Here is a 12124-nt window from a genome sequence, read left to right as displayed (position 1 = left end):
AGATGCAACCCCGCCTGACGCCAAGGCACAGATGGGACACCCAGGGAATAGCATGGCCTGGTGTCGTGGTGACTTGTGTCCTGATGTCCAAACGTTTCTGTGCACCGGGCTCAGCCAGTATAGCAGCTCCTGCGAGTGGTACCTGGGGACCAGGTCCACACATTCATGACAGTTGCAGGTGTCCTGGTTTCCCCCATATCTCGAGTTCCCAGCCTCATCTCTAGCTGAAGCTGTCTTCCCTCTTGATTAGCTTGCCCTTTATTCAAAGGGAAGAAATTGGGGGAAACAACAGAAAATGGTTAAGTTGTCCTCTGAAATGAAAAGGGGTGCTTTATGTCCACCCTTAACACAACACATGTTAAACGCTTTTCAAATACTGATGTCACTTCATACTTTTACTGTTCTCATTTGGTTTTTATTTTATGGGGTCAGATATTTTTAAATATTGCTCTGGGGCAAGTGTAACTGAAAGTGCAATGCTTTAAACTATTGCACTTTCCTTAGGCGTGTTGATGGTGAAAGCTGACGTTTCGCTTTCTAAAAAAAAACCTCCGTGCTTGTATTCATACTTCATGATTCATAGTCAGTCTCCCTCTCTCTGCCTTTTCCGCTCCTTCCATCTGCAAGGGTGTATTTCAAAGGAAAGATTTCCTGCAGCATCCGATGGAGGCTTTTGTAAACAATAGAACCAGCGATCGCTTTGTTACACACTTATGAACGTGTGTGCGTGTGTGTGAAGAGAGGTGCTGGTTTCTGTGTGGCCTCCGGTACAGAAAGGCCTGTGGACACCTAGGGCATGTGTGTCCCCCAAGATGGTGCCCTGTGCCACGTGACCTTCTAGAAATCCATGTTCTTGAGGTCAAGAGACCAGGCTGCCAGACTCCAGGTCCCAGGGCTTGAGCTTTGAGTGCGGTGAGCTGTGTACCAGCAGTGTTTTGATTTGACTGGGTGAGGTTGGGGGCCACCACGTCACAGAGCTTTCCAGCCCTCACGTCGGAGTCCTTCTTCCTGCCGGGGAGCCCAAAGGGACCGCGGTCTCCTTGAGTCATTTTGACGAGGGCTGGGCTGATGGTCCCCAGGCCGGCTGACCACAGGCCACGTCACCCAGTTCGTGGGTGCTGGCTCACAGGGCGCGCCCACAATGAAGGGGATCGTGATCGCAGAGGTTCTCAGGGGGGAGGCCGCTTGATGACTGGGTGTCCTGTTGTGCCGCCCTTGGCAGGACGCCTCCATGGAACCTCGATGGCAAGCAGGGGACCCGGAGGAGCACACGGAGCTTTCTTTGGTGGCACTGGCCGAGGACAGAGGCCCCACCCCAAGGTAGGAGAATCTTGCACTTGGGGTCACTGAAGAGGCACCTTGGGGGGCAGGTGGGCTGCTTTATGGGGGTGAGGGCTCGGATAATATGGTCGGGCGTGTGGTTTCAGCCAGACCTGAAGTGGCTGGTCACCAGTTGGGGTTGCCCGAGGTGCCTCAGCACTGCTGGTGGGGCCAGCAAAGCCAGGGCAGGACATTGTGAACGCCCTCCTTAGGGCAGTTTTGTTGGTTCATCACACAGCTGCTGTGTTTTGCACGCAGTCGAGTTCTTTCTGATGACAGAGAAACCCAGTGTGATGGGCTTGAATGGAATGCTTTATGTAGAACAGCAAAGTGAAGGGACCCTTTAACGACTAGGGTGCAGCTGGGTTGCTGGCCGGGGAATCCAAGTTGCCTGGAAGGATTGTTAATGAAAGAATGGGGTTAGGCCTTCTTTAATGAATTCATTTTGAGCTTTAAAAATAGAAATTGACTCGGTCAGCTCCCCCAGAGCAGGTCAGAGCATGAAAAAATGGGGTGGCCGCAGTGTTAACATGATTATATGCCCACATTCTAAAATGTGTCCAGAGTAGCAGTCTTCCTGCCGTGAGGGTGGAATTTAGGTGAAATACACACCACTGTGTGGACCCTCATCCCTGAGGATCGCAGGAGAGGGCATTGCAGGTCACTGCAGGAGCTGGGCTTTAACCTTATTTGCAAAACAGCTGATAAAAGGGTCTTCCCTGTTGGCCTAGTGGGTAGGACACGGAGCTTGCAGTGTGGGGGACCTGGGCTCCCTCCCCGGCCAGAGAACTACGTCCCGTGTGCTGCAGTTGAAGACGTGGCACAGCCAAATAAATACATATTTTTTTAAAAAAAACAAAACACTGATGGAGAAATGGAAGCCGATTTGTGCACTGTAGGGTCGCTGAGTGCAGATCTTTCTGTGCCTTGAGGGTCTCTGGGGGTTGATGAGCTGCTCGGATTAAAACATCAACCTCAGAATTGAAGGTTGTGTTGCAGAAACGAATGTTGACTCTTGCCAGCCTTGTGCACCAGGGTCTTATTTCATTTGGCTCTAGAACTGGCTGCTGGCAGCATCGCGCAAGGGTACGGTGGCTCAGAGGGGGCAGGCATGGTGGTCTGCGTGTGCTGCTGTGGGACGCGGCTGCCGTGAGGCATGCACCTGCAGAAGCGAGCTGCACGGTTGGGGCTTTGTGACCCTGTGTTCCAAGCGGATCACGTGCGGAGCGCCAGCTGTCATCTTGATCAGAGCGGCTCCTCGCCCCGCTGCAGTCCTGAGTGTGCCGCATTGTGGGGAGGCGGGGGGGCTGCTCCGGGCAACCCTGCACACATGGGAAGGCTTCCCTCCTGCCCAGCGTTGGCCTCGGGCCTTTAAACTGCAGAGCTCTCGCTGCTGCACTGGTTGGACTTCAGCTCCTCTGCTGTTCAGAGTCGTAATAAACGGCTTCAGTGTGTGTGTATGTGTGTCTGTGTGTGTGTGTGTTCCTCTGCTGTTGAGTCGTAATAAACGGCTTCACTGTGTGTGTGTGTGTGTGTGTGTGTGTGTGTGACTGTGTGTGTGTGGGTTTGTGTGTGTGTTCCTCTGCTGTTCAGAGTCGTAATAAACGGCTTCACTGTGTGTGTGTCTGTGTGTGTGTGACGGTGTGGGTGTGTGTGTGTTCCTCTGTTGTTCAGAGTCATAATAAACGGCTTCACTGTGTGTGTGTGTGTGATTGTGTGTGTGTGACTGTGTGTGTGTTCCTCTGCTGTTGAGTCGTAATAAACGGCTTCACTGTGTGTGTGTGTGAGCATGTGAGCTCGCTTCACTGTGTGTGTGTGTGTGTGTGTGTGTGTGTGTGTGTGTGTGAGCTCCTCTGCTGTTCAGAGTCGTCATAAATGGCTTCACTGTACATACTGTGTGTGTGTGTGTGTTACAATGGCACGGTCAGCAGCGAAGGAGTGAAGAGGACGGGTGGATGGGGGGAGATGGCGGTGGCAGGGAGAGAGGGAATCATGTGCTGTGTGCATCACAGTCTTGGCTTCTGGCTGGCTGTGTGGGTAACCACTCCGAGGGAGTGACTTCCAGAAGCTTTCCCGCTGTTGCCGACCAACCTAGCAATTTTCAGAATCATCCTGTGGGTTGTTAAAGAGCGGCGAGACTCGAGTGAAATTCTAGAACGGGAATGTCGAGAAGGTGTGGTCAGCTTTTGGAGACTGTTTTATTTTCTGAAGTAACTGACCAAGGAGAGTGCCCTCGAAACATTTAAATTTGAAAATAAAATACATGAAAATGCAGGTAAGGGACTGTCCTTTGAGATCTATAATGCAAAGATTTAAAGATGCCCAGTGTTTTGCATAAATTAATGTAAAACAGTCTGTATAAGGGCTTCCCTGGTGGCTCAGAGGGTAAAGAATCTGCCTGCAATGCGGAGACCCAGGTTCAGTCCCTGGGTCGGGAAGATCCCCTTGCAAAGGACGTGGCTACCCACTCCAGTATTCTTGCCTGGACAGTCCCATGGACAGAGGAACCTGGCAGGCTATATCATTGCAGAGAGTCAGACAGGACTGAGCAACTAATGCCCTCTAATTGCTGATCTGTTAATCAGAACATGATAATGAAAACTGGTTTTTGTTGTATTTATTAGGGTACCAGAAGAGTATCAAGATAATTATTCATGTAAATCAAATTGAGAACTTAAAAAAAAACTTTATCTTATATTGGCGTATAGCCAATTGGGCTTCTCTGGTGGCTCAGATGGTAAAGTGCCTGTCTGCAATGCAGGGGACCCGGATTCAATCCCTGGGTTGGGAAGATCCCCTGGAGAAAGAAATGGCAACCCACTCCAGTATCCTGGCCTGGAAAATCCCATGTACGGAGGAGCCTGGTGGGCTACAGTCCAGGGGGTCACAAAGAGTCGGACACAACTGAGAGACTTCATTTTCGCTATAGCCAATTAACAATGTGATAGTTTCAGGTGAACAGCGGAGAGACTCAGCCCTACATATACATGTATCCATTCTCCCTCCCCCGTTAGCCCAAGTCGTGAAATCTCCTAATGACCACCAGGGAGCCGATATTCGATGCAAAAGCAAGAGAGTTTTTATTACCAAGCTCGAGCTGGGGCTCCCACCGATACCGACGCAGCGGCTATAAGGAAGAGCCCCGAGTTTTGGGTTACATTGCTTATATAGGGAGTGTTCATGGAAAAAAAAGAATTTCTAGGTAGGGGGACGTCTGATTGGTCACTTTCTTTTGAAGGGTTGTGTGTTGGTTTTTGATTGGTCCCTGTTACCTAGGTAGACCATGAGTTCCTGAATGTTAAGTCAGGAGATTCTGGTCTGGGGTCTGATTGGATCGTGGGTGGTGGGGTGAGGTCAGGGGATTTCCAAAGGCTCTTTTCCCGGAACCTTACAAAATGGAGTTTTTCTGTTAACAAAATGGAGTAGCTTAGATTCTTTACCCCCAACTCTCCAAATTGAGAACATTTTTCTGAGGTTCAAAATTCTGGTTCTGGATCAAGTAGGACAGATGTTCCACCCCGACAGGGACTCCCAGCGTAGGAGGGAAGGAAAGACATCCATGCTTACAACTGGGGTGATGACGCATAATTGTCAATTTTTTAAATGTTACGTGGTCGGACAGGACTGAGCAACTAACACCCTCTAATTGCTGATCTGTTAACCAGAACATGAGTGGAGGTGGGACTCGGCTCCTTTTGGATCATGGCAAAAAATGATTCTCTGTTGGCAGAACCCCGCTGCTGAACTTGTGTTGACGATTTTAGTTGACCTGGCAGTACATGAAGCAGCAGGCTCTCCTTGCTTTTTGGAGTGAAAACATCAGCATGTCAAATTTGGTGCCACGAACTTGCTGGCCGCTAAAGAAAGAAAGAAAGTGAAGTCGCTAATTTGTGTCCAACTCTTTGTGACCCCATGGACCTGTAGCCTTCCAGGCTCCTCCATCCAGGGGATTCTCCAGGCCAGAATACTGGAGTGGGTAGCCTGTCCCTACTCCAGGGGATCTTCCCAACCCAGGGATTGAACCCAGGTCTCCCGCATTGCAGGTGAATGCTTTACCAGCTGAGCCACCAGGGAAGCCCAAGAATACTGGAATGGATAGCCTATCCCTTCTCCAGTGGATTGTGCCCACCCAGGAATTGAACCGGGGTCTCCTGCATTGCAGGTGGATTCTTTACCAGCTGAGCCGCCAGGAAAGCCCAGTTATGGACTAGACTGGACATTAGCAGCACCCTTCAGGTGTCTGTATCTCCTATCACTCCCCCAGATGGGACCATCTAGTTGCAGAGAGACAAGCTCACTGCTCCCACTGATTGTACATTAGGGTGAGTGGTACAGATATTTCCTTATTTATCACAAGGAAATTTTATGGTACAAATATTTCCTTTATTTATCACATGGGATAAGTAAAGAAAGTGCACCATACATGCCATCTGCTTGAATCACCCAGAAACCATCCCCAGCCCCCAACCCCCACCCCCACCTCTTGGTAGGTGGGAACATTGTAGAGGACTCTGTTCTGGGAGTTTCTGCAGAGTATTCCTGTGGGGTGGAGCCCGGCGCTGTGGCCTGTTAGGTTCCCGCCCCTAGCCTCCTCCTGGCTACCTCCGCCCCCGCTAGGAGGAGTTGCTGCCAGCTAACCAGCTCTGACCTGCAGGTTTGTGTTTTGTTGGGACACATGGGAGAAGAAGGGGGGGTCGCGGTGGAGACTTAAGAATGGATCCTTAAGCCCAGTAACAGCCAGAAGGTGGAATATGTTTTACATTGGTGGAGCGTGATTTACGCTGTTTAGGGAAAAGCATGTTTTCATAGTAAATCCATCAACGCACTTAAACCCAGCTGAGGGTCACCTCCCTGTCCAGCTTCCCCTGAGAGGTGGCTTGGTGTCAGAGCCCGATGCCAAGTCTGACTTCTTTTTTATTAGTTAATTTTTATTGGAGTATAGTTGCTTTACAGTGTTGTATTAGTTTCTGCTGTTCAGCAAAATGAATCAGCTGTGTGTACAGATGCAGATAGATATATATGCTGTCTTTGAAAAAGTTCTTCCCATTTAGATCCCCAGAGAGCAGGGAGTTCCCTATGCTATAGAATAGGTTCTTGCTAGTTATATATTTTATACACAGTATCAATAGTGTATGGGCTTCCCTGGTGGCTCAGCTGGTAAAGAATCCGCCGGTAATGTGGGAGACCTGGGTTCAATCCCTGGATTGGGAAGATCCCCTGGAGAATGGAAAAGCTACCCACTCCAGTGTTCTGGCCTGGAGAACTCCATGGACTGTCCATGGAGTCGCAAAGAGTCAGACACAACTGAGCAACTTTCACTTTTCCCTCAATAGTGTATGGGTTTCCCTGGTGGCTCAGATGGTAAAGAATCTGCCTGCAACTTGGGAGACACGAGTTCAATCTGGGTCAGGAAGATCCCCCGGAGAAGGGAATGGCAACCCACTCCAGTATTCTTGCCTGGAGAATCCCATGGACAGAGGGGCCTGGCGGGCTACAGTCCTTGGGGTTGCGATCAGATGCAACTGAACAGCTAACGCTTTCACTATTTTTTTCCCCACTTTCTTCATCAGTGGTGTGTATGTGTCAATCTCCTAGTTCCCCCCAGCCACCCTTTTCCCCTTGGTGTTTATACGTTCGTTCCACGCACAGGACTGACCTTGTGTGCACTCACGGCTGCTCACGAGAAGGTTTCATAATCGGAGAGTGTTCCACTCTCATGTGCTGCTCGCTTTTCTGGCCTGAATTCAGTGAGCCAAGGTGGCAGTTGAAGTTTTCCTTCTGAACCGCCATGCCAGGTAATTAGGAAGTCAGGCTGGGATGATCACAAGATGAAGGCCAAGCTTCCGGTGGTGCAGCATCTCCTGTGCAGGGAGCCTTACTGACCGACCTCCGTGCTCCCAGAGATGAGGAGCAGCGGCCGTGGGAAGGTCCTGGGCTCAGCGTCTGGTGCTGTTTTTAACGTCTTCATTTGTCACTACATTCTCTCCTCATGTTTATAAGCCATGCGACTTCCAGAAATGCAGAGCCAGGCTGAGGGACGGGCAGGTTTGCTTACTGCCTGGTTTTGTCTTGTGACTCCCTGTTATTCAGAAGGGAGCATTGTAAGGGCAGTGGTCGGAGGGCTCCAGGGCTTAGTTCATCATGCGTCACCACCCTCCAATTCGAGAATGTTCTCATGACCCTGAAGGGATTAGTTCATCCATCACCACCATCCACTTGTAGAACATTCTCATCACCCCCAAGGGATTAGTTCATCCATCACCACCATCCACTTCCAGAACATTCTTACCACCCCCAAAGGCCTGCTTCATCTGTCACCACCATCCACTTCTAGAATATTCTCACCACCCCGACAGGATTAGTTCATCCATCACCACTATCCACTTCTAGAACATTCTCATCACCCCAAAGGGATTAGTTCATCCATCACCACCATCCACTTCCAAAACATTCTTACCACCCCCAAAGGCCTGCTTCATCTGTCACCACCATCCACTTCTAGAACATTCTCACCAGCCCGACATGATTAGTTCATCCATCACCACCATCCACTTGTAGAACATTCTCATCACCCCAAAGGGAAAGCTTGTATCCGTTGAGAAATCTTAGAATTATTACCAGGATGTTCTGGACATTGTGCACGGTCAGGCCTTGTGTGTGTTTGGGTCGCATTGTTGGAGGTGATGAGCTGGACATCCCCAGCAGGGACAAAAGGTTGAGTCCAGGCTCACACAAAAACCCAGCTGCCTCCACACACAAGGGGTGAGCCCTCATGGCGCCCTGCCAGCAGAGCTGTAGCTCCTGTCTTGCAGAGGGGAGCAGTGAGTCCTTATGTGGCACGTGGGAAGCCACAGTAACTGCACCTACAAGACGTGGGGTGTCTGGGGCCACGAGAGGAACAGTTCATTCCCAGCAAAGGTGTTCTATAAACGCTGGCTGAATGCTTCTGCTCTCATGTCACTTGCATCTCTGTTTTATGCTTTATGGCTTCTCTGGTGGCTCAGATAGTATAGATTCTGCCTGCAGTGCAGGAGACCGAGGTTTGATCCCTGGGTCGGGAAGATCCTCTGCAGAAGGGAATGGCTACCCACTCCAGTATCCTTGCCTGGACAGTCCCATGGACAGAGGATCCTGGCGGTCAGCAGTGCGTGGGGTCACAGAGAGTCAGACACAACTGAATAGCTTAACACTTTGTGTTTTACGTCTAAGAGCTGTAAAAACAAGGGAACTAGACGTATTTAAGAATATCATAAAAAGCCTCTCCTTGCATGATTCTGTGTGTAGATGCTGCCCAGAACAGGCAGATCCGTGGAGACGCAGGGGAGGTGGGTGAGGGTTGGGAGGATGGCCGTCTGTCCCAGTGGTATGGAGCTCCTGTGGGGGTGACGGAAATAGTGTTGAATGAGATAGTGGTGATGCTGCCCAACTTTGTGAATTTACTAAAAGCTGCTAAACCAGACACTGCCAGAGGGTGAACTTTTGGGTATATCTCAGTTTTTCAAATCACTTCAATGCTGGAAATCCACAAAAAAAGTTTTTTTTTTATAATTAATATAGAATGATGCTTTGTGGGAACAGATTTGTGGTTACAGAGGGGGTCGGTATGGGGAAGGAAAGGATTAGGAGTTTGGGGTTAGAAGATGCAAACTAGTTTATGCAGGATGGATAAACAAGGTCCTGTTGGAGAGCAGGTAAAGAAAGCTGAGCACCGAAGAATTGATGCTTTTGAACTGTGGTGTTGGAGAAGACTCTTTGAGAGAGTCCCTTGGGCTGCAAGGGGATCCAACCAGTCCATCCTAAAGGAGGTCAGTCCTGAATGTTCATTGGAAGGACTGAGGCTGATGCTGAAGCTCCAATCCTTTGGCCACCTGATGTGAAGAACTGACTCACTGGAAAAGATTCTGATGTTGGGAAAGATTGAAGCCAGGTGGAGAAGGGGATGACAGAGGATGAGATGGTTGGATGACATCACTGACTCGATGAACATGAGTGTGAGCAAGCTCTGGGAGTTGGTGATGGACAGGGAGGCCTGGCGTGCTGCAGTCCATGGGGTCACAAAGAGTCAGACACGACTGAGCGACTGAACGGAACTGACTGTAGAGCACAGGGAGCTATATTCAATATCCTGTGGTAAACCATCATGGCAAAGAATATGAAAGAATGTATTTATGTGTATAGCTGAATCATTTTGCTGTACAGCAGAAATTAACACAGCATAGTAAATCAGCTGCCCTTGAATACAGTTTTGAAAGAAAGACTGCAATAAAAATGCTACTTTTCACTCATTAAATTGTCACACGTCTAACCCAGCTGAGACCATGTGTTCTGTGTAGATCAATAGAATTTCTACATATTGATCGTGAGCATGTAAATTAATTACACCCACTTTGGTATAAAATTTCTGTTGGGAGGTTGGAAACAAAATAAAGAAACAAGGTCGTGTGTGACTCCAGTCGAGTCTTGGCTCTAGCTCACAGGTCAACAAGCTTTGCAAAGGATCAGACCGGTAAACACTTTGGCCCTCAGGGAACTCAGTGTTCCCAGCATGAGGACAGCTCTGCCACTGTGACCTGGGAGCAGGTCTGGACGGTCCCTGAAGGGCTGGGTGTGGCTATGCTCCCATAAAGCCCAGACAGAGAGGACTTGCCAGCCCTGGGACTTGGCCAGGAGGCTAAAGGATGGCGGTCAGTGAGGATGCTTCCTGGACGGGAGGTGGGGCCTGTGTGGTCCTCTGTCCAGATGTTTCTGGTGGTGGTCTCTGCACTGTTGATAGCCACGCCTCTCATCATTTTCATCTCACTGGTCTCTGGCTTGGTTAACGTGGCTGTGGCCCGTTCACAGCAAGGACGTGTAATAAGCAAAAGATGCTGAGAGTGGAATCTCCTTTCTGAGATTCACAGATCATAAGGTTCACGTGGAGTGACTTGGGTACAAGCTGAGGCTAGGATAAGAGGAACAGTTCCTTTGGGATGTATGCGTGCCAGGGTGCTTACCGTGTTCTGTTCTCTTCTTACTTGTGGACTTTTTCAAGGGCACAAATGTCTTATCAGGTAAAAGCAGATGTGTGTTCCACTTATTACGGGTATTTACAACGTTGAGTCTTAATGGTGTTCGCCACGCGTAAGCTCTGAGCATCTTATATGCTTGATAAGTTGGCCTTGTAGGAAACGTGGATGTAGGAAAACCCAATGATAAACCTTAACGTGATAAAAATACTTTCTCTTTAGAAATCATTCATTGAGGCTCTCTCTTAAAAATGGATTTCCTAGTGCAGAAGCAGCTGCCAGATTCTGGTTGCTAATATGAAAGTGAAAGTGATAGTCGCTCAGTCTCTTTGCGACCCCGTGGACTGCAGCATGCCAGGCTTCTGTGTCTGTCACCATCTCCTGGAGCTTGCTCAAACTCATGTCCATTAAGTCGGTGATGCCATCCAACCGTCTCATCCTCTGTCACCCCCTTCTCCTTCTGCCCTCAGTCTTTGCCAGCATCAGGGTATTTTCAGATGAGTCAGTTCTTTGCATCAGGTGGCCAACGTATTGGAGCTTCAGCTTCAGCATCAGTCCTTCCAATTAATACTCAGGGTTGATTTCCTTAAGGATTGACTGGTTTGATCTTGCTCTCCAAGGGACTCTCAAGAGTCTCCTCCAACACAACAGTTCCAAAGCATCAATTCTGCAGTGCTCAGCCTTCTTTATGGTCCATCCGAAGGTGACTACTGGAAAAATCGTAGCTTCGACTAGACGGATCCTTGTCGGCAAAGTGATGTTTCTGCTTTTCCATTAAAAGATCCAGGGCTCCTTGGAGAAACGGGCAAGTCTAGGGTTGGGGCTGGCAGAATACAAAACAAAGTTGCAGTGTGTTGTCCCCCAAAAGTAAGGAAGTACTCAAACAAACAGACACACACACACACAGAGAGAAAACCCTATAACAATGAGGATTTTCCAAAGGGACACAGAAGCCGGCTTGGAGTTTCCTGTGACCAAAACTGCTGTGAAATCAAGTGGTATAGAAAGGAGTGTATAAAATATCCCTGGGCTTCCCTGACGGTCTCGTGGTTAAGAAGCTGCCTTGCTGTGCTGGGCACGCAGGTTTGATCCCCGGCCCGGGAACTAACATCTCACATGCCACGGAGCAACCAAGCCTGTGCATCACAGCTACTGAGCTCTCGAGCCCAGGAGCCCTGGAGCCTGTGCTTGACAATAAGAGAAGCCAGTAACAGTGAGAATTCCACGCATCGTAACTGGAGAGTAACCCACGATTGCTGCAACCAGAGAAAGCCCATGAGGCAATGAAGACCCTGCACAGCCAAAAATAAACCAAGTTTTGAAATAAACATTAAAAATAATAAAACCTGAGTCCACACCGATAGACATAAGTGATCAAGTACATTAGAAGTGGAGGAAAGAGATCTGTACAGAAAAGTTCTGAATCTCTGCAGGTCTTCTGCCCTTGGGGGGTGGGATAGGTGTGTTGGGGGGAGTAGAGCCCTTCTGTCTTATACTTCGGGCTGCATTTGGTGAGCTCCTTCCACAGGGGCCGGGGTGAAATGGTGGGGTGAGGCTATGTGACCACAGAGAAGCTGGTGTAGCTAACCCCGCCAGCTCATCCGTAGAGATCATTGTATTGACAGCATGGTCCTTGTATTTGAGGATAAGAAGGGCATTTCACCTCTGTGTTCTCCAACTCCCCCCGCCCCTCAAATCCACAACTCCTGGGTCGGTTATCACGACAGAAACATCAGACAGATCCCAGCTGAGACATTCTGCGAATGCCTGCACGGTCCCTCTGGAAACTCTGGAGGGCC

At 49.4% G+C, this 12124-nt stretch overlaps 1 protein-coding gene across 1 annotated transcript in view; it reads left to right on the top strand.

The window, feature by feature from the left end:
- SHROOM2 (shroom family member 2) overlaps positions 1–12124 on the top strand; it is a 146471-nt gene that overhangs the window by 95293 nt on the left and 39054 nt on the right. Inside the window, exon 5 of the mRNA XM_068963331.1 lies at positions 1223–1320. Coding sequence (XP_068819432.1) covers positions 1223–1320 — 98 coding nt within the window. The remainder of the gene's footprint in view (positions 1–1222; positions 1321–12124) is intronic.

The sequence above is a fragment of the Capricornis sumatraensis genome, chromosome X (genome assembly GCF_032405125.1).
Source record: "Capricornis sumatraensis isolate serow.1 chromosome X, serow.2, whole genome shotgun sequence".
NCBI classification, from domain to species: domain Eukaryota; kingdom Metazoa; phylum Chordata; class Mammalia; order Artiodactyla; family Bovidae; genus Capricornis; species Capricornis sumatraensis.
Note: the sequence above shows the minus strand (reverse complement) of the source record. Positions and strands in the feature narration are given on the sequence as shown.